Source organism: Apus apus, chromosome 3 (assembly GCF_020740795.1).
Source record: "Apus apus isolate bApuApu2 chromosome 3, bApuApu2.pri.cur, whole genome shotgun sequence".
NCBI classification, from domain to species: Eukaryota; Metazoa; Chordata; class Aves; order Apodiformes; family Apodidae; genus Apus; species Apus apus.
Window position 1 is genome coordinate 84,862,998 of NC_067284.1, and position 22,818 is coordinate 84,885,815.

Below are 22,818 nucleotides of genomic sequence, written 5' to 3' on the forward strand. Positions count from 1 at the left end.
CCCAGCGCGCGGGGCGGAGGAGGCGCGGGGCTGCCCCCGCGTGCGGCGGCCGTTGCTGCCGTTGGCCCGAGGGGGGCGGCGGGTGGCGGCGGGTGCCTTTCCGGCCCGTTGTCCCGGACGGCGGGAGCGCGGCAGCACCCGCTGGAGGTGTGGGGAGTGTGAAGGCAGCCGCAGAAGCAGGCTGGAAACTTCCCCGAGGAGACGGTTTGCTTTCCTTCTGCGGCCTGAAGGTGGTGGCTTGTAAAGTTAGGGCTGGACGGGGAAAGCAAAGCCTGGTCTTCTAACCGCCCTGGCCTTAAATGCTGGTAGCCGCACATGTCCCTGTAGTTGCTGCGTAATACTTTGGCCACCAGAGAGGGCTAAACAAAATGGGCTGCCCTCTTACTGCGGGAGGAAGGAGGGAAAGTAAGTCTTAAACATGCCCACAACAGTTCTGTTGCAATTGAAGACTAACTTAGCGTGGAGAGGAAACGTTCCAATATGCCTTCCATAAACTAGAAATCAGGCTTGCCAGTGATGTATGGGTACATGTTACTAGCGTGTAAACCTAGAAACAAGTTCATGCTAAAGGAATTGAGCAATTTAAGGCACAGTTCGGTTAACAGTTGAACAAAACACAAGGTGCCTAATTTTGACATAAATTTCACCTCCATAGTCCATTATAATCCATTTTCTCAACTTCTTCCGAGAACTCACATTTTAAAATAAATGCCTGTCACAGCTGCACAGCAGCCTGGCAAACATGACTCTGTGCAGCAGACACTTGCCAAAAGTCAGAATAATTCAGGGGAATAACGTCTGCACTCAGTTAAAGTGTTAGTAATTAAAATGCCAGCAATAAACATTAACAGCATTATCGTTTAAACTAGTTCAGTGTTCAAAATATGAAAAGAAAACGGAAGTCTGGATTATTGACCAACCTGCCCTGTCTTCCTTGGCTAGTTCAAAGAGTTAAGTGAAGCCAATAAAGCAGGTGAAGAGGCAGAAACTGCTGGTTCTGTGTTAACAGGAGCAAACTGAACAGAACAGAAGCAAAAGTCACTTGTAGACACTGCTTAATTTTATTGCTTTTACACGGAATTTGCATATGTCGTAGAGAAGGGAAATGCTTTAAGAACCGTTCATTAAGGAGTTTTATTGTGTATATTTCCTTGATTGACTTTCTACAACGTCCAATTGTTTCGTCATGCCACGTAACGTACTGGAAGTTTGCTCTGGCAGCAGTTCAGGTTAAAAAGCTCACAGTTGCTTTGTGGCGACAGATCTTTGTACCACAGCTCAGCACCTCCTTGCGTGTGCTGATCCAGTTGTTTGTGTAACTGTGCTGCAAAGTAGGTCAAGGGAAAAAAAAAAAAAAAAAGCTGAAAATTTGAAGGTGCTTTTGAAAAGGATCAATTCACATATCCCATTTACTCTGCAGTTTCACAACCAGTTTGAGCCAGTTTGGCTGTGTGGTGCCATGAAAAAATTGGTCTCAAATTCCACCTTGCATCACCCTTGTGTTTCCACGCTTTTCCTTGTGTGGGTGCTAGCCCTTGAACACAGTTCTTCCTTAAGGGTCCATTTTCAGTAAGAATAGGTCTCTGATCCAGTTCCTCAGCAGCTGAACAGTCTGCAGAGCTGACGTAGGAGCAGCAGCAGGAAGAGAGGGCAGCAGCCATCCAGCCGCAGACTGTCTTTGATCTGCTTGAGAAGCTAGAGAGTACAGACAACTGAAGGAGCACAACCGAGGCAAGATACACTCTAGAGGGTGAAGAGGAATGAGTGGTTAAGAATAGCAGTTATCAAACCAGATCATCTGACAAAGGAGTATCAACACAGAACTTCAGCCTTAATATGTTGTGCAATGTTAGAGGATCACAGGTCCCTTTTCTTGGTTTAGTTTCAATTATGACAGCACTGTGCAGTGTTAAGAGTCCCAGTGCACGTCCCTGTCCCAAGGCTGCTGCACTCCTGTGGCTACAAAGAGTTTTGAACTATTTGTTTGATAAATTTAGTACATGATGTGTTTGCAGAAAACCTCCAAGGATTTGCAGTGGGCATGCCCTATCTTGAAAAAAGTTTTTTGTTTGTCTTACAGAGTATTGTTTTTTATTTTACTAAATTAGGCTGCCAAAATGCTGTTCCCTTTCATACATTAACACCAGGAACAGCTTAGAGTTGCAGGAGCAATGGAGTAAAGGAGGGGAGAATGCAAAGGTGCCATCATTCCCACGTCTGATAAACCTGACCTTAACACTGTTGGGAATGAGTCTTATTTAAACATCTGTTGCAGACCTAGTATTATTCATGCAAAGATCTACCATCATGCTGAGAATCCTGGCTTCTGAAGATGGTTATACCTGATGCTTCCTAATTGCAGTAGGATTAAACTGTATATAAAACCCAGTCTCTTTAGCAAATAATAATCTTTAATTTAGATTGTGTTGTGATGATTCAAGTATATTAGAAGGTATTTTCAAATTACCGTTTTCCAAAGCTCCTTCCAGACACAGCTAAACTCTCAGAAATCTTTTAAAACCAGGTAGTGTTTGAAGCAAACAAAGGATCTTTGTTTTTTCATTATTATTTTTTTCCAGTGCCAAAGATCTGATTTACCAGTTTGTTTCTTTACTTGCATACCTGTGTATTCAAATGGTATACCCACCTTATGCATGTCTAAGACCAAACACAGGGTTTTAGCATGCTCTTTTAGCTTTTGGGTATGTGTTTTAGATACCTCTATAATATTCATTACAAAAATGTGCCTTTTGTTCCCATATTATCTGCTTTTATTCTTGAGGATGCAGTTCCCAATGGACTATTCATATAAGTAATCCTCATTTAAATAAGAACAGTGGAATTATTCATGTTACTAAAGAATAGTCAAATTTCAGAGGATTATATCTGAGTGAAGCATTCACAGCACCATGCAGAAACCTGAAAGGGAAAAGAGATTAATCTGATTTCAGAGCACAATTCTTGGCATTCTGTTCTGTAAGGTTACTTACCACTTGTGTTATTTTGCTGCAGCTGGATTCTTGCCCTATTCAGATTACTAAATTGCACTACTTTTATTTTCAAAATTTCCCCTGTGCTTAAGAATTACAATTTATATTTCATAATTTATTTTACAGCCTCAAAACTTAGAGGATGTTGTTTTGTGATCAAAATACAAATTATTTGTTCCATTTAAGTCAAATTATATTAACATTTCTATTCCAGGATTAAAATAATACCAAAAATTAAAAGAGAGCTGATTGTTTCAAGATCAATTCTAAGCACACTCCAAATGCCAAAATAGTCTATTAAACACATGCAACATAGAAGAATATCAACAAATTTATTCTGCTTACTATAGAACAGATTTTGGACTTCACTACTTAAAAAAGTTTGAAGCCTCCATCACAGTGAAAACAAATGCAGTAAAGTGACCTGAATATAACTTTTTGCATCTCTTTAGAGAATCTGTATTGATTAAAGTATATAAAAGTCTCAAAGGGCTGAGATGTAGGCATGAAGAGGACTGGGGATTCAATAGGGGGTGTAGTATTGCAGCTTATCTGTATTACTATGCAAGGCAAACTGTGTCAAGTGCTTTCCATTTATTACAGGCTTAATATGGTCATGAAATTTTGAAGCATTTTTAAAACCTCCAGTATGCACCTTTCAGGCATCCAAATCAAATCCTTAAAAAGAGAGGAAGAACCCCTGCAGGCTTGCCAGCTGTCCTGGGGCAGCATTAGAAATGGGGAAAAAGGGCCAGGTCACACACAGCTAAGTGTGTGTTATGAGGAAAACCTGCTCAGCATTCACATCAGAGAGTTAGAAAGTCTTTTGCCATGGATGTACATTAAATTCTCATCTTCTTCCTATTAGCACAGCCTGGTGAAGTCTGATCTGCACTGCCCCTGCTCAGAACCTCCTGTTCTTACATCCTGGCAGAGCTTCTTGCCCATGTTGCCAGATATCCACAAGATGAGGGGCTAGAGCAACCCATTTATGAAATTCTCCATTCAACAGACAGAGCTTCCAAAATCAGTTGAGGCTGCAGGCCTCACCTGAAGGAGATCTGGAGAGTTTTGGTGACAGAACAGGCGTGAGGGTGATGGCAAGGCAGGCAGGTGCAGTAACCTCAGACAAGGACACAGTCCCACAGTACCCAAACAAGAGCAAGTCCAGCAATGCTACCAGATTCAGCCCACAGTCCAGGGATCACTAGACAATCCATAGCCATGAGACAGGGACAAGGTAAAGCCAGAAACTCTCATAGACTAGGGAAGATACAGTATACATACAACATCACTCAAGCAAGAAGCAAGAATGAAGCTTTAGTGTCGTGGTTTGGGCCCAACACGACAACAGAAGGTACAGCCCCATGGCCACTCACTCAATTCCCACCCCTGCCCCCCACACACACACTCTCACTGGGATGAGGAGGACAAAGCTCCTGCGTCGAGACAAAGGACAAAGAGGGTTCTTCACTGATTAAGGTCCCGGGCAAAACAGACTCAACTTGGGGAAAAAATAATAATTTAATTTCACACTAATCAAACACACACAGGACACACACAACACAAAGAGCAGGGCTTGCATATGTTACCCCACCCCTGTGGGGTAAATGTGACAAAGAGGAAGCCTAGTCTTAAGAGCACAAGCGGGGCTTTGGCAGAGGCCTGGAACCACCAGTGCTGGCAGGCAGCGAGAAGCACACCTTCCTGGGGAAACCCATGTGGCTCCTGGCTCCTCTTCTCCATCTCCTCCAGCAGCCAAGTCATCTGATGACTTTGCTGCTCCTCAGGCTGCTGCAGGATGTCATGGGTGACCATGTCTGGACACTCACCCACCCTCAGCGTGAACCGGAAGATGCTCAGCACGGTCAGGATGTGGGTGATGCCCAGAGCCATGGCCTGGAAGAGGAGGAGGGAGAGAAGGGGCTCAGCAGAGCTGGGTTAGGAGGGAGACAGTGGCTGGGCCAGCAGTGTCAAGGAGATGCAGGGACCCCACCAGGGTGGGGTGGGAGAGGGGGTGACGGAGCTGGGAGGCAGCAAGGGCATGGGTTGGTAAGGGCTGTGGAGCTGGAAGCAACTCCCCCTGCCTCCTGGGCACTGGCTGTGGTTCTCAGTCCTGGGCACCTCTGCGCCCAGCCCCAAGGGCAGCACCTGGCCTGCCCTACTCCCTGCATCATGTCTTTTCTTACACACCTAGTGGCTGGAGAGGCATACTATCCTGTCTGTTTAAGGGTCTAATTTAGAAAGTATTGCAGGAATACCAGGTAAAGCTGAAGATATTAAACAAAAGGAATGTTAGTTTATTTACTGTCTTAGTACAAATCAAGAATAACTGCATTCTGACCAAGTAGAAATTAAGTGTCTGCCTTTGAAATCCAAAGCCTTGAGATCATTAAAGTGGATTTAAGTTAATGTCTCCAGTCAGGAACATTTAAGCTCTAAAGGACAACTGCTAGAAGTGGGAAAAGGGCTGTGGCAGAAAGAGGCTAGTGACAGGGTTAGAAGGGAAGTTCGTCTGAGAAGAGATGGTAACGCTTTTAGGAAGAGAGATGCCTCAGAAAAGGCAAATGAGTGTCCTCTGCTAAAGGTAATTCTGTCTGCAGAGTAACACTTCAGTTAAATGACACCATTATAGAAAGGGGTAATGACTCTGGGGTAGGTGTTGACATAAGGAGTTTTTCCAAAAGGACTCAGGCAGAATATTTATTCCACTATACTTACTCCAGTTGTCCTCTGCATATAAAGCTAAGTGGGCCATCTCAGCTCTTGGTCTGGCTTGAAGAAACAAAGAGCCTTGCAAAAAATCTGCCTGAGCTTGCAGAAGAGGAAGAGTAGCAGGGCAGTCAGCTGGGGTCAATCATAAAATAATGTTTCTCGTTTTTTTTGCTGAAATAAAATTTAAAAGCTACTTACTGTTTTTTGATGGAATAAAGGGGGGTTTGGACTAGTCTTATATTTAACAGGCTGACAGAAATGTATTGATTGTTAAGGAGAAGAGTGAAAACTTTTTTAAAATGTGGTGTCTTTTTTTTTTTTTAATAAAGTTTACATTTATGTTTTTGCCACAAGCATCATTTTAGCTTCTTACATGTGCATATACAACTGTATGCAATGAAAAATGCCATTACTTTAAAGCAGAGCTTCCGGACTTAGTTTGTACAGTCTTTGTCATCACAAAAAATGTTGAGCTGCACCACATCAGTCTCCACAGTGGCAGCTTTTGGCTGCATGCAAAGCTGTACATGCACTGTAGGAGATGTGATTCTACCCTGGGATTTCTGCTGAGTCCTCTGCTGGCCTTTGTACACAAGATGAAGGAGGAAGAAGTATTTAGTCATTGCCTGTCTTCTCTGGGATTGTTTTGAAAATGCTCCCACCACATGCACCTTACCTGCAGAGTGCCTGCTTTGGGGCTGAATTTTAATCATTCACAGATAAAGCAAAGGCCAGTGAAAGCATCACTTCATACTGCACATGAGGAAAATGAAAGATACAGAAAAGTTAAAGCCAACATCTTCAAGAGCATTAGTGCCTAATTGTCACTGAAATCAATCTAAGCTAGGAGTCTAACAAGCAATGAGCATCTGTGCTCAGGTGACACCTGTCTCTCCAGCACATAGTGAGTTGTTCGTGCAAACAAAGTATAGAAATACATGACATACTTTTTGAACTTGTACTTTTAGCAGACTGAAACCTCCTTTAATGATCAGAAATATTGCCACTGCTTAGAGAGAACCACCAGATGATTGCCAATGCCAGAGTCTCATAAGGTTTTGAAAAGCAGACTTTATTTAATAGGCACATCATTGCTTTAATAGCACTGGGCTGCACAGCTCACTTCACCATTTGTAAATGGTTTTATTTGATTACATTGCATTTCCTCAGTGTCGGTAGGATTCAAGTAAAAAAGTTACTGCTTTTATTTCTCTATCATTTTTCAAGATGGAAAAAAAACACAACCCAACAGTACAACAACTACTGCACAGGAGCGTAACACAGACAGAACTGCCTGAGCTTCAGACAAACTCTTAATTTCAACACTGGACAGTTAAAGACAATCACACTACATTTGCTCAGATGGCATTTTGTATTTTGCAGGATAGAGATGAACGTTGCCCACCAGCACAACAAGGGACTTATACTGAGAAAGTTCTTATACTGAGAAACAAAGACTGTCTAACACAGACAAGAATGAGGGTTTCAAAACAAAACAGCTCACATGGAATTAGCTTCCCTATTATTTCTGATTATAAAAGTTGTACTCCCTCAGCTGTAAAATTTAAAGGCTTAAAATAAAAGTACTGCTTAGAGAATCTGCAATTTAATCAGCTTTTCAGCTCACCCCCCCTTCCCACTATATTACAATTCTTTGTGATAAGAGAAAACTATCTTTAAGAGAGAAAAACATAATATTCTGGATTATCTTTGTATTTAAGTAGTTTACTTGGTTGATACATTTCTTCCTTGAAAAACTGCATTTAAATGTTTAAATTCCACCAGTAGAAGCATAGAAAATCAGAAATCTTTACAGGAAAATAATATTGCTCTATGAAAGAAAAAAGCATGACTTCTAACGTAGTTTTATGAACATCATAAAAGAAGCACATATGGCATAAGAACATTTTGAAAATGGACAAATACTTTGTAAGTTTCAATGTTCTTAGGTCTTACATTCTATTTTCTGAATGGATATTTCCAAAGTTAGTATCTTGTGCGGTTTTTATATATTTCATAACATTGTATAGGACAGACAACCTAAAACTAACAATGCAGAAATCTAGCGTGCCACACATTTTAATATACACTATTACTTTAGTTACTAGCACTTAACACTGACAATACCTACTGTATTTGTAAAACTTTTTAAAAATCAGCTTGTCAAAGCTTTTGAGAAGCAATCTGGGCAATAAGGTGGGTATACAAATATGGCCAATTATAGAATCAGAGGTCGCTCTCTCCATACAGTGCTGATGAGAAAGAGGTGTAATCCAGAGCCCCAGGAACAGAACCTGGGCCGGTGTACGGAGGCATTCTCTTGATGCAGTACTGAGCCTGCTCAGGAGGCAGCTCTCGACGTAGCTCATCTGCCAAGATATAAGGCTGGGAGGGGGGGAAGAATTGACAAATTCAGTATGTATTCTTCAAAAACACAAAATGTATTCATTTTCTGCTGTGACTAAAAACTTGGGCATCCTAACTATTTTCCTGAGACCAAATACTTTCCTCTGTATATTCCATCCATAATATGTTGAAAAGGACAGTCTTACCAACAAACTCTTTAGTTCAAAACCCAGTCTCAGCTACTGATCACTGTGCAGCCACAGACAGACTGCTACTGATACAGCTCATCCATGGATAAGTAGTCATTATCTCCAAAGTGCACTACTGCCCCTTCCACTGAGAGGAAGATCCTTTTAGTTTCAAGGTCCTAATATATTTGTAATGAAAGATGTATGATTGCTCTTAATGGCTTGCCTTTATGATATGAAGGATACCCTCTGTGAACAGTCTTGATATTGTTTAAAACAGTAATGAAAACCATTTTTTCCTGAGACCTTGGCTTTCATCATCCACACAAATTCTTACTGAGAACATATCTGGAATTCAAACTGTGGTTCATAGTAACTGAGATCACAAAATCAATATAAACAGCCAGAATGAGAAAATCAATACAGCAAGCTTGGGCAATTAGACCTGTACTGACGTGATGTGCCCATAGCACAGGATTGATTTCCTGGCAGCACTTTTTATGGCCCTGACTCCTCCAGAAACTCTTGTGTTGCCATTATCCTCCCTTTCATCTTCATACACCACTCACTCGCCAGTGGATCTGGCTGTGGGGAGAAAAGTATGCCGAACTCAGGAGCTTCCTCCATGTACCCAGTAACTAGCTCCTCCTCCTGCTCCCCCTAGGATAAAGGTACCCCACATTGCATCTCCCTGTTGAGCTGTCAGGTCACAACATGGCTCAGAATTGGGTACAGTCTTGTGCAACTCACCCAGGCTATGCTCCAGAGGGCCAAACTCTGCATTGAAACATCCAGACAACAGTATGACATGCAGAATGAGTTCCCTTTTAATCAAGGCTGTTGTGTGGAAACAACCTCATGTACAATACACCCATTATACAGACAAACTCTCTGAGTCTTGTCTTAGATGTATAATTTTATGTTGGCACTCTGTGATACCAGGCATAGAGACCAAGCCTTGAATTCTGCACCCATTTCAGCTGAGTTCTGCCTCCAAACAAGAAAAGGCAAGTGCTCTCTTTAAAGTCTTACAGACTGAAAGCAAAGCTTCACTAGTACTAAAAGGTTGCAGAGGACTTTCAGCAAAGAAAGGCTAAATAGGAGGGCTACTGAATCCTTACAGCCAGCAGCGTGATGACTGACCTTATCTGAAGCCAGGATTCTGAAGGAAGCGATTACTTGCTCAGCCGTGTCTGTGTCTGCCGTTTCTCTGGTCATGAAGTCAATGAAGGACTGGAAAGTCACAGTTCCTTGCCCATTGGGATCAACCAGAGACATGATTCGGGCAAACTCAGCTTCACCCTTTCACAGAATCCAAAACACACACAAAAAATGGTCACCATAATAACAATCACCAACAGCCTGTCTCTCTAATGAGCCAGCAGAGACCAGTGGTTACAAAGTCTTTTTAAGCATCTTCCTGACTTAGGAACATAAATGTCAGAGTCAATGAAATCTGGGATCTTAAATGCCCACCCCACTTTTGTAAAAAGGACTTGGTGCTTTTGAAAAACATTGTATTTGTCCTAAATACATAGTATGTACCTTTCACTTAACTTTTTGCAACTTCCCCCCCCCAGCTTCCACCCTCATGCAATGCCGGTTTAACTTGATTTAAGTTAACATTTCATTTCCCACCCCATCCTAAAAACCATTGTAATTTTGGTACTGCACAGGGAGATGAAACAATAGCCCAAGAAGCAGTGCACTTGTAGACCCACTGAACTAAGAAGTAAGGGAAACAATTCTGAAAAATTAATGCCAAACATAGGACAGTTCCACTAAAAGTGAATTTGGATGAAAACGTTTAGAATAGCTAAGTGAAGGAAAGCAAATGCAACACCCAAAGGTAGTTCATGAGAATTAAACAGCATCAAACTCATTTTTCCTCATGCAGTTAAAAAAGGAAAAGGAAAAAAAAATTAATAATGGTTGACTTAAACTTTTAAAGTTTCCTTAATTCAAAGGGCAGTGCAACAGACCACTGAATATGGTTTTCAGGTGTCTAGTTTTACTTTTAACTTCATTTTTAATCATTTGAAAATAAAGAAAAGACAAAGAAACAAGAATCTAGTATCTCTAGTGTCAATTACATTGTTAGTATTCTGTCATTTTAAATAAGCTTTAGTGTTGTTGCGGTAATACAGTTGCTGTTGTTTCTTAGAATTCATACCAAATCATAACCCATTGAAATTAAGCAAGCTCTGAAATCATCATGGTCCATCAATCCATTCTTCCTCTATTGATCAAAACAATGTAAGGAATACGGAAGGGAAGGTTTGAAGAATCCAAGGTAATTTCCAGAGAGATGAGTTTAGACCATTGGCATATGGGATCCAGTGCATGAACAGTAATCATTGATATTGCCCAAGCAGGTCACCAGAATCATCATCAGTTTAAAAGGAGGAAGAAGTAGCTAACATATTACACACAGTAAACAGACATTTTCACCACAAAAAGTAACATCAGGAAAGGTCAGGGGAGAGATAAGGGAGAGGAAGTGAATGAGACAAGAATACAGGGAACACAACCAGAGAAGACAAAGAGAAGAGCAAAGAGAAAAGTTTGTTACTAAACTAGTCATACTCAGGAGAAGCTCAAGTTGCCTCCCTGGAGGAGGTCAGCTGAAGACCTTGTATAAAAGGAGGTTGCTCATTTTTCAGCAATAGCATAACTGTGGCAATCCTGGCTCAGAACATGACAGTCAGAAGATAAATAAATGTTTCCTCTGTCTGGTGATATAATGTAATGTAGTGATTTGGATAGAATTGTGTCATCCTAAATCAGGGGAGAGCAGTTAGAGAACTTGTGTTGAGTCAGAAGAAAAAGAAAGCTAGCAAAAAGTCTGAGGGCAAGAAACATAGGAACTCCCTATATTTATCTACTAGAGTCCAAATAAAATGTTTCAAACCAAGTAAAATCAACAATCTGAACAATCTTTGAAAAATGTATAAAAAATACGGTTCCAAGTGATGCTGACAGTCCATCTAACCCAGTTTTCTTCCCAGAGGCAGGATCTTTTCAAAGCATTATGACCAATATATTGGAGTTTAAACCCCCCATCTCTTTGGCTCTTGTTATATTGGCCTATCTGCAAACAGAATAGTACCAGTTTCCTCTACCTGCAGGTCATTTCCAACCTGTCCTAGACTGATGAGGCAGGCTTTAAATTCATCAGAATGCAGATTGTCAGATTCATCCTAGCATCCCATCACAGGTCATGCATTTGGAAAGATGAAAGGAAAGAAAGGAAAATCACAAATCAGGTTAGTTGGTTAGTAAATAATTTTCTACTCTTGTATTAATAACCGTGTTTTTTCAGAAGTTCATGGAAAAATAATGTCAAAATATTGCAATGAATGATCCAAAAAGTGTACAACTTCTGCAGTTTCATGTTTTAGGCTTTTTCTTAGTGGAAGAGGGTCTTTATTTCAACTAAAGTGTTAAAACTGTGCTTCCTCTACAGGTGCATTTTTAACATTTTCGCTGACAAGGCAGTTTTAATTCTATTGGACCACCATTTGCTTCCTTCCTTTTCTATTGTCATACAGTGTAGGTGAGATGCAGTACATAGATCACTGAACCTGGAGAAGACATTTTTTTCTCATGCAATTACTGTTACTTCACTCTCGATCTGATAATATTACTTAACGACTGAATATGCATGTCTTAGAAAAGAAGTAAAAAATAACTAACCTTTTGTCTAGAACCAAAATAAATGTATAACTGACATAAATTACTTTTAGTTATCTTGATCCTGTAATAATCTTTCTTTTTTTTTTTTTTGCTTTGAAAACTGACTTTTTAAAAGCCCCATCGAATTCTAGGTTAAAGGGCTTTTCATAACACCACATCCAACTGGATTATTGTTTTGAACCAATATTTTTTCCCATTTTGCAGGTCAATAAATTGACACTAGCTTCTTAAAAAAACAGTCTCCTCTTTTCCCTCCTGTTCATACAAAATGTGTCCTATTAGAGGTGTACTTCAGACTGAGGTAACATGAATGTAATTAAAGAGATTTTTTTAAGATTAAAAACGATCAGCCCTATTGATTTTACAGATTGAGAGTTTGGAGAAGATCCAAGGTTTCCTGTGTGCTACATATTTGCCTGCTAGATGAATAATTTATTTTTGAAAATTTCTATATAGTTATGCATAACTAAAATTATGGGATTTTTAACAAATGCACTGGGTCCATTTAATATACTAAAAGGATAAAGTGGTGCTTTTTTAAGTTCATAATGCTATGCATTTTTGATATATCATGCTGTTATTATATTGACTCCCTCTGCATCAATCTCCACCAGCTCCATAAAGGGAAGATGAAAAATAACAGTGGGAAGACAATTACAAGATAAAGTTGCAAAGCTGGAACATCATTTACTTAAAAGCCATAATCACTGTGAAGTTTTTTTTCCTTTAATATTTTGATTTTATAGGATAATTTCTGACATGAAGCATTCCAAATGGCTTATTTTATAATTCTAAAAATGTTGATCTAGGCTGAAAAACCATCCTGGAGACAGACTACAGCAGGTCACTCCAGGAGTGAAGTCAGCTAATTCTACCTTATTTCTAAAGCCAAAGATACTACTCTGACTGCAAACAAAATTATATCAAATGGGAGCTAAGAGACAAATCCTATCACTCCACCTCCTCTACCAGGTGTTGGTAGAGGACTATTAGCTACTTGACTACACCAGAAGGGTGGGTGGTCAGTATGTGCATGAGTTCCCTAACCAGGCACCCATGGCAGCAGTAGCCATCCAGCACGTGGCAAAGGGCAAATAAGAGAGGAAGAGGCCAGCACATCTACCAAGATACCAATTTATTTAGGAGAGGAGCACAATGTTTGCATTGGAGCTCACAACCATCATCTAGTTACATGGGACTCCTCAGTGAGGAACCAAGCAGTTGTGCCACGTGCTATAGCAGGTTCTCATATTCTCGTGGGTTTTTTTTTAATCTTTATCATATGTGGCCTAAAAAGGCATCTTTGCCTTTGCAGGATGTCAGAGTTTCATGGAATACAATGGTATTTTCTAATTAATGTATAGATCAAGCCCATGCAAGGGCTTTCTCATTGGGAAATGGTTCTTTGTATTTATTTTTATTGTTTGCAGATCAATGTTAAGCATTGAAATTAGTTTTGTAAAGCATATAAATAACTTTGCCATGTTCATCTTTTCCTTCCAATACAAAGTAAAACACTGAAATCCCCCTCCGTGTTTTATTAGTCCCCAGAAATATTTTCCTTCCCCTTTGTGATTTATATGTGGCCTTTTAAAATAACTGAGCTTCTGAATTAAAGTCATCCATGTCTTGCAGTTTCCTGAATGCTAATTGACCGTATAAGCCTGATTATGTGGTTCCTTTAATAGAGAGCTGTTGTTTTTCTCTTAGTAAAATACAGGATGGCATGATGCTATTGTTCTTCATGCAGAGCTCCTACTTAAAATCTGTAGTTTGCACAAAAAATCAACAGTGGAATATGTTAACAGCCATTAGGATAATACACACAGAGCAGCTGCAGATACTTAGTCACATACTTTGCAATCTTTTTTAGAATAAATAATAGAATAAATAATAGAATAAATAATATAAATATACTGAATCTGAAAAAGGAAGCCCTGCATTAAAAGACTTAAAAAACAGTGACTGACAACATATCTGTGTTGGTGTCCCAGTTTGTCTGCATATCATAATTTAGCTATGCACCATTTTGAACACTTCTAAGCTGCTTCTGTGATTCAGACGTCGTGTCCCACTTTCTTTTTCTTTATGTGGTCACATTAAAGAAGGAAATACACCAGAGTTGCTGGAGATTTAAATTTATACCTACAACTAGACTGTGCCTTTGGGCACAGCTGTCAGCAAGGAGGATGGGTAAGCAGCAGCATCCTCAGGAATGGAACCTCTGGGGTACCAGCCTGCGTGCATGCCTGCCAGAAACACAAGAGCCTGGAGAGGGCTTCCCTCTTGCTTCAAGGGAGATGTGTTTACCACTTGCCTTTAACAAGGATGACTTGTAACATTTCCTGTGCTAGCACATCTCTGCTGGTGGATGCACTGAAAGAAAAGCAGCTCTTCCTGCCCTTGTATTTCTTATGTGCATGGTCCCCACTTTCTTGCCACAGTTTTAGAATCAAGGGCATGTAGCCTCAAAAACAAACCCTTGTAAAATACCAAACAATTTTCTTTCAAATATTCAAGATGCAGAAGCAATTTAAAACAATTCACCTGATTATTTATCTCTCTTTCAAAGTATTATCAGTTGCAGAATTAAGCCCCATAATGGATTATGGAGGTGGGTTTTTGTTTGTTTGTTTGTTTGTTTAATATATTATATTTTTCTTCCTGAGGAGGAAGATAGGGGTTCCTTCCTCAGATTTATAAGCAAATCGTTTTGTTTTTGGCAGCACTCTATAAAAAGCTGTTATGTTTATGTGTACCAAAACAAAATCTTTAAAATGTGGAAGGGAGATACTCTGCATATTAGTACTTTGCTAATATCCTCAACACAAGCCAAGCGTCAAACATTAAGATACATCTTAAATTGGAGAAACGTCCAAGGAGTCAAAGCTATAGCATGCATAAGTGTTTCTGTTATGCTTAGGTATTTAAAGCCTACTGTTCAGGGACAGTATTAATTTTGGGGAGGTTTTCTGGCTATTTTTCACTGTGAAATGCAATCCAGTTCTTTCTGTGTATTTTTTAAAGTGTGTCAGGCATTCAGAAATGCTGCTAAGTGCAACAAAATTGTAACAGATGCTGCTAATTTCATCTGACACTAAGAAGCCAGTATTTTTCATGTTAGGGCTCACACTCAGATGATCCAGTTTCATATTCATTTCTATCTTAGGTAATCAAGACCATAAAATAATTTATTACTGCTTTATCTAAATGCAAAATTTAAAGATTTCATTATTTTTATATGCTGAAGTAACTCTGAAGCACCCCAGGCTTCCTTTATACACCAACACTAAGTATTTGAGAGTGCAAGGACACAGGAAGAATATAAAAATGAAAACCAAGCCTGCCTTTCTCAAACATGTTTGTTCAATGTCTTTTAGCCTGTGTGGATTGAGTCACATCTACCCATTAAAATTAGAGTGCAATTTAATCAGTATGAGCTTCTCTTTTATCAGTGTTTCTACTATCTGTCCCCTGCAGAAAGCCTGTCTCAATGGCTGAGTGGTTTTAGATATTACCTTCTTTCTCTCTTTCTTTAACTTGCATTATGCTGCTGAGGACGTATTTGTTGCACCGTTGGCAGTGCAAAAGTCCTCCTAGACCAGTTTCCCATGTCTGGTGCTAAGTGATGGAATATATTAAAGGGGCCATAAGCAAAATGGTCCTTCTCTTAACATGATCCTTCCAGGCCTCGTTTTTAAGGCCTTTGGATGATATCTGTCATGCAGGAAGGTAAGGTCTGAAGCTAATTGCAGTGCAGGCCCAGGTTGTTGAGGCCGTAGGAACTGATGAAGCACTTATCTCCTTCGACCCAGCCGCTCAGGCTTCCTGCAACAGAAGCAAGGGCAGAAGGAACACTGCCTGACGCCATGAAATTATAGCATGAAGAAAGGCAACAGCCAGGGATAGACAAGGATCTAGGAGCAGGGAAGCACTTCTGTTTTGCACATTATTGTCATAGCCCATCTCCATCCTTTCTCCAGCTACGTGACACAAGCACCCTCCTCCAGGCCATACAGCCTTTCCTAAGGTCTTGCTCTGTTGAATCCTTTGATATCTCCAAGTCTTGCTATTTCTGCAAAGCCTAAAGATCCTTAACAATAGGGCTGGTTGGTGTAGGATTTAGCTTCTCCCTTCAAGACTTTCTGAGGCACCACGAGGTACCTGTCATATTTCCTCAGTCACTGAACCAGCATTGCTACGAGTGTGGCAGAGAACTTGCCTATGAACTACAAAAACACAGGGAAGCTAGAAATGGCCATCTAATGTAGGATATAATATATTCAGTCGCCTTGATTCCTTACCATTAGGGATCTGTCAAATCTCTGTGCAAAGTCCCTGGTTTCCCTTAATAGGGTCTCTCAAATACTGGCATGTAATTTATCCAGGCCTGGTACTCTGTCTGCTTATAATAGCTCTAATTGCTCGGTTATCTGCTCCAGTGCATTGGAAAAGCCATTTAGTATGCTACTTCCTTCCACCCCAGGAAATTTATCTCTGCTTCTGTGATGTTATCTTCTGTTTCCTTAGAAAATATAAAAAGGAATTATGCTGTGCTGGAATCACATTAAGATTTTCCATAAAATCTGTTCCTGGTTGCAGTGTAGCTAACCATTCCCATGCTTGTGTGTTTCTTCAGAAAGCAGAGGTTTGGCAATTCTGCTTTTTTTTTCTGAACCATTAAGGATATTCTAAATATTTAGCAAACTGTGACTGTTGTCATCCAATGCACATCAAATATAAGTCCAGGTATAGGTAACCCTTTTGAGTAGAGCTGGACAAACAGGATGTCATTGAAATGAAAGTGGCATTTTGCTATATGACTTTAAGGAGCTGACTCAGGTGGTAACAGAATATAAATCAGGGATTAAGCACAATCTGCAAACTACAAGAATATATACTGGGAAAAAGACAACAGCCTGGTGCTGCATTATGGTAGTCTTTTTCCAGTATTTGAAATGTGAACTTGGTTTTGAAGGCAGTTTGATGTGAGCAGAGTCAGCAGAGCTAACTCATGTACAGCTTGTTCTCCAGCTGGGATCATCAGATGCCTGTCTGCATGTATTTTGCTACTTTGTCTATTAATAGATATCTTTATAAACCTCTATCCATGAATACTCCATAACTCACAGAAGAAGTGAGTTAAGTTTCTTCACAATTGTGTTTTCACTCTTACTTTTTTTATGCACCCATAATTAGATAACTGAAAAAAACAACCTCTTATTTCCCAGACAGAAAAATTTGGATTTTCCTTCACAGCTCTCAGTGTTCCAACTATATTCCCTACAAATCTGTTTCTAGGGGGACAAATTGGGATTAAAAGAAGAAAAATTTGGATTAAAGAAAGAAAAAAAAAAAAAGAAGATTAAATTAAATGAGATGGAAGCTGCTGGCAAGTACATAAAGCATGCTACACTGCCTTTAAATAAAGGGGCAAGTTATTTCTAAACCACACATATTCATTCAGTTCTGCCTGTTATTTGAAAAAAAAAAAAACAGAATCATATTAGCAGAAGTATAATTTTGCATTACATTTAAGGAGTAAAAATTAATCTTAAACATATCTGTACAATGCTATGATTTCATAAGGCTATAAAATTCTTTGTTTAATGATCTTATTTTCTGTTCTTTTTTTAAAAAAACATTGCTACTGCAGCAGTTTTTTTAACTGCAGGCTTACATTTGGAATGAAAAGAAACTTGCTTTTGTGAACAATAAATATTGCTAGTTGAGAAAAAGCAGGAGTACTGTACCCTGTCAAAATGATTGAATGATGCTCTGAAGTCATTCATTTGTTCCTGAGTGATACCCTTGGCATCTCTTGTGAGGATCTGAGTCTCAACCTCATTGATAGTTCGAGCAATGGTGGTAAGCAGGAGCTCCCATCCAACACGGATGTGCTGTGAAAGAGAAAATACTGATTTATTAAAGAATCAAATATATTTTTCTAAAAGTACAAAAAGTTCAGTAAGAAAAAAATCAGGTATAAATATTTATGATACATTTTCTATACCACTAACTCTATTTTGTGACCAAGGATCCTTAGGAAAAAAAATGGCCTTCAGAAAAATTTGGAACTGGTTTCTAAATGGGTACTTCTTCACTAGAAGTAAAAATAAGTGAAAATAAAACAAGTCTTATGAGATTATTGGAAAGTCTGCCAAATTCCATCCTCTGTTCCAGTCTCTTCAGATCAGGAGAGGTAGTTCTACAGTAGAAAGAGGCAGAATAAACTAACAAGTACAGGGGAGTAAATGACTACCTCCATAGTGTAGTTGGTGTGTTTGTTGTCAAACACCAGAGCTTCTTGTATAAGCTGATGATCTCCTTCCAGTTTGTCAATGTTGTGTTTATAATTAATGATATTGTGTTCATATTGCTTCAGCTGATTCATCTGGTCCTCCAAAGGCCCTGTCATTTCAATAGAGCTGCGGGCAATTTCCTGTCAGAAGAAAAAAAGACAAACACAACATTTAAGATTCAGATTTGCTAATTTGACCAACATTCACATAAATATGTAATATTTTCATACTAAGAAGCAATAGCACTAAAACCTTCATACAGTGGAGACAATAAATTTTACTGTAGAAACCATATTTCAAAATAAATGTGGCACATATATTTCTGGAATTAGTACAGAGATCTCAGTGATCCTCGTATCTTTCCACTACAGAAAGCAGAAGCTACCCAGTAATTGTTTAGTGACTGACTCTTCAAATCTACATCTCCTGCTCACCATCAAGGTACCATTTGTACAAGTTTCCACAGTTTTAAAAATCATTTTAACAGGTGTTAAATACTTCAGGATCAAACAGCTGGTGAACTATCATGAAGATTGCTGTTGTCCTGTATATAAAGCAGAGATAACAAATTATAAACCAGCTTCTGTTCAGCTTCTGCATGAGGGTCTGGCACACACCTCCATCTTGGTCTGGATCCATGGCCCAATGACATTGGCCTGAGCAGCAAACTGGCGACGCAGGCGCTCATTGGCGTGCTGGCGGGCAAGTTCCTCCTGCAAGGATTGATCCCTCTGAGGCACCAGCTGCTTCACCTGTTGCAGTGGGAAAGCAGTAAGTGTGAGTAGGCATAATGGACTAGTTTAAAAGCAAAAGGAACAAATATGTCATTCTCTTATTTTTCTGAAGGTTGTTATTAGAAGGACAAGCCACAAACATGATTGCTGTTTTATCTGCCTATTCTATGCTAACATAAGAAATTGCTCACATGGTCTTGGACAGCCTGACCAGAGACATTGACATGGAAAGAAGAAATTCTCACCTCAGGCTGGATTCAAGTTCAAGACAATTATTTAACTGCTATTAGAGCAATTACTTTGTTTATATTTTGAAACATGGGCAGCTTTACATAATTGCTCTAAGAATAATCAGTGCAAAACATTCTTTTTGAGCACAGCCATTACAGTAAGATGAGACACATTCTGTTCATCAGGTGTACCTGAAGGTCTCAAATACATTGCAAATGTTTTTATTGGCCTCCCCTTCTGGATTGCTCTGGGAGGTTCTGGCCTTAGTCCTTATTGTTTGGTTTTTATAGCCCATTGAGGGTATGTTCTTATCCATGTAACTTTGTATATTGAGTAAATTCATACATTATCTTTAATCCCCACCCCTCCAGTAATTGTTTTAAGGTAATTGCCAATTTCGATTGCTAATTTCAATCTTAACTGGATATTAATAGTCCCAAAGATGTTAACTTTTCACAATATTTGTGAAAGGCAGAACAAATTACTTTTTATAGTGAGAGAAAGAATACAATAATTTTCTGTTCTTTTGATGGCAGCCCTTGACCCATCCACTGGCCCGTCATCAGCTCTGCCCAAGCCTCAACACAAGCTTCTCTTGCCCTGCCAAAAAGCCATAAAAGACATAAGTAGTACTGAGTGGTGGGAGCAAGAGATATTGTGAAGCAAGCCTAGCAAACAAAAGGGAAAGCATAAGATACTGTAGAAAGTTCATTCTGGCATCTAATGACCTAGAATAATTTACAGATTTATTGTAAAGTTATCTGACTATTCTACCATTGCAAAACTAGAATACTATGTTACAATGCCCAGTGTGTACTTAGCATACATTACCTTTTCCCACTTGCTACGAATCTCATCCACAGTAATAGTGCTGTAAGGATTGCTGGCACTTATCCTCATGCTGTAACTCTGAATAACTTTTTCAACTTCATTCTGGATTGACAGTATGGCCTGTCTTTCACCATCTGCCTCTGGTAAAGTAGCTTTAAATTGATCATGTGCAGAGATTAAACTCTAAAATCAGAACCAGAGAGGGAAAGCATGAAAACTTTAATGTTTCTACCAACATCTGGAAGATCTGCTGTAAATGGATGAGGGGAAGGCTATGGATGTTGTCTACCTAGACTTTAGTAAAGCCTTCAACATGGTTGCCCACAGCATTCTCCTGGAGAAACTGGCTAAATATGACTTAGACTGGTGTATGCTTTGCTGGGTAAAAAAAACTTGCTGGATGGACAGGGATGGAACTGGGATTGTTTAGCCTGGAGAAAAGGATTCTGAGGGAAGACCTGATTGCTATCTACAGCTACGTGAAAGGAGGGTGTAGTGAGGTGGGGGTTGGTCTCTTCTCCTAGGTAACAAGCAATAGAACAAGAGGAAGTTTTGCTAGGCGAGCCTTAAGTTGGATATTAGGAAACATTTCTTCACTGAAAGGGTTGTCAGGCAGTGGAACAGGCTGCCCAGGGAAGTGGTTGAGTCACCATCCCTGGAGGTATTTAAAAGAGGTGTAGATGTGGTGCTTAGGGACATGGTTTAGTGGAGGACTTGGCAGTGCTAGGTATGTTAATGATTGGACTTGATGATCTTAAAGGTTTTTTCCAAACAAAATGATTCTGTGATTCTAAATAAGCAGAGCTCCTCTCCCAGACTATCAAATACAGTGTATACATGTATCTGTAGATACTAGAAATAATACATGTAGATACATTCATTAAACAGTCCTCACTGACTTTTTCAGGACCATTGTTTCTTCCATGATTTATGGAATATGCTTTCAAACTAATGAAGAACCCTGTTTATAATAGAGCAGACATTGCCTGTCACACAGAAAATGTCAGGACAGGTATGTTTGTTTGTTTTTTAATTACACGTGTTTTGTTCTCCAAAAAGGAAAAGCTTCTTTTCTTGTTTCTCTGTGACTGTAAACCAAAAAATAGACAACCATTTACCTGAATTTCCTCTATGCTATGAACAATAAACATATCCTGTAGGTCTTCCATAGCACCTTCCATCCAGTTGTTGAAAGGAGCAGCTCTTTTGGCAAACTCCAGGTGAAGCTGATCAATTGTTTCAAGCAATTTCTCTGTCCTCTGTACAGGTTGTGAATGAAATAAATATTCCTTAGAGCAAGACCTAATTCCACACACATACCCCCCCACACACAAAGTCATGCCTCATCTTTTCAAAAGCAACTGATTGTATTGTTGACTGATTTCACCATCTGCTTTAAGGATTCTCACTCAAGGCAAAAGGACTAATTGTAGTAAAGATACTCTCATATCCAATACATTAAGAAGGGTGTATGTCTTTGAAAGATAACAGGTGAAATTACCTTTTCACTAATGATATTTTAAGCATTTTTGTTATTTGGATCTATCTGCAAATCAATTAAAATCTGCTAATCTTGCTTTACTAATTTATTGTAAGTATAATACAGAAGAGTTAGACATCTATTTTCCACCTTGGGATACATGTGTGTGACTTCCTCTTTTCTTAAGGAACAAGGTTTTGGAAAGTATCTCAGTGGTTTGGGATACTCAGTACCAGAAAAATTAACTCGGTGCTGGCCATTATCCTGTACCTCACCTGATTAAGTTCAGACAAGTATGAAAAGGTAAGCACCTAATCAATTTTGTTATCCTTGCTGGATATCAAATTCCCAACAACGGATGCTATAAACCACATTCCATTTGTTGCTGCTTTAGAACTGTCCTTGGCAGCTAAGCACTGTCAAGTCTGCTGTGAGCAATTCAATCTGATGAAATCACAGCAAAATGAAATGGAGATCTGAGCAAAGGATTTATTGCTTTTTGGATTCCAAAGTAGATGTTCAATAGCACTGTTTCCAGATTGGAAAAAATGGTTTATTCCACCCTCCCTGCTACAGCTGAGCTGCTGATTATTGTTATATGGTTTACCTCCAGTGCCTCTCTCCTTTTCTGAGTAAGTGTTCCCAGGCTGTCCCATTGGTCACATATCTTTTGGCATCTATCATTGACACTCGCCGCATCATGGTAGTCCAGTTCACTAAGAAAGAGTGAAGACAAAAATATGTGTGACTTTCTGAAAGACACGAGCAATTGCAATGTCCACACGCACCTACTGGTCCTCAGTAATTCTCTTTTTTTGCAGTACTTCACCTCCAGATAAGGAAGGAGTTGCAGTATAGACGTGTGGTCTAGACATTCAGCATTTCGACAAGCACAGCACATGAACACAATCAGCCTTCTCTGTCATGAGAAAAATCAAGTATCCATCTATGACACCCAGGTATTAAAGGCAATTAAGGTTTCTAACCATCTTTGTCTCAGCTGCTCCTGTGTCGGAAGCAGTTTGATCTCATGAAGACCAGAGCACTTCAGTCTAGGGCTTTATCAAGTTTCTAGAGATTGGTAGTGTTTTAAATTATTTGGCATTAAATATAAATTTTGTTTTAAATAATCCAGTGATCCTTTCCAGCCTCATTTGCTCTGAAATTATTTAACTGAGAAGCAGACCGCAGGTTGCATTCAAAGCATAATCTCTGTCTCACAGGCCTGGCAATACTAATATGGGCTGCCAAATCTGGGGCACAGAGAACAATTTACATCTTCCTATCCACGAACACCTCACAGAG

General features: G+C 39.5%; 1 protein-coding gene across 2 annotated transcripts in view; it reads right to left on the reverse strand.

Moving 5' to 3' along the window:
• Positions 1-6,756: 6,756 nt before the first annotated feature.
• ACTN2 (actinin alpha 2) overlaps positions 6,757-22,818 on the reverse strand; it is a 69,503-nt gene continuing 53,441 nt past the window's right edge. For both annotated transcript variants that reach the window (XM_051613210.1, XM_051613209.1), the window contains exons 13-21: positions 22,121-22,229; positions 21,152-21,292; positions 20,034-20,216; positions 18,855-18,989; positions 18,198-18,377; positions 17,689-17,835; positions 10,413-10,478; positions 9,383-9,541; positions 6,757-8,090 (exon numbers count right to left, since the gene is read on the reverse strand). In XM_051613210.1, the coding sequence (XP_051469170.1) occupies positions 7,932-8,090; positions 9,383-9,541; positions 10,413-10,478; positions 17,689-17,835; positions 18,198-18,377; positions 18,855-18,989; positions 20,034-20,216; positions 21,152-21,292; positions 22,121-22,229 (1,279 nt within the window). In that variant the 3' untranslated portion in view covers positions 6,757-7,931. The remainder of the gene's footprint in view (positions 8,091-9,382; positions 9,542-10,412; positions 10,479-17,688; positions 17,836-18,197; positions 18,378-18,854; positions 18,990-20,033; positions 20,217-21,151; positions 21,293-22,120; positions 22,230-22,818) is intronic.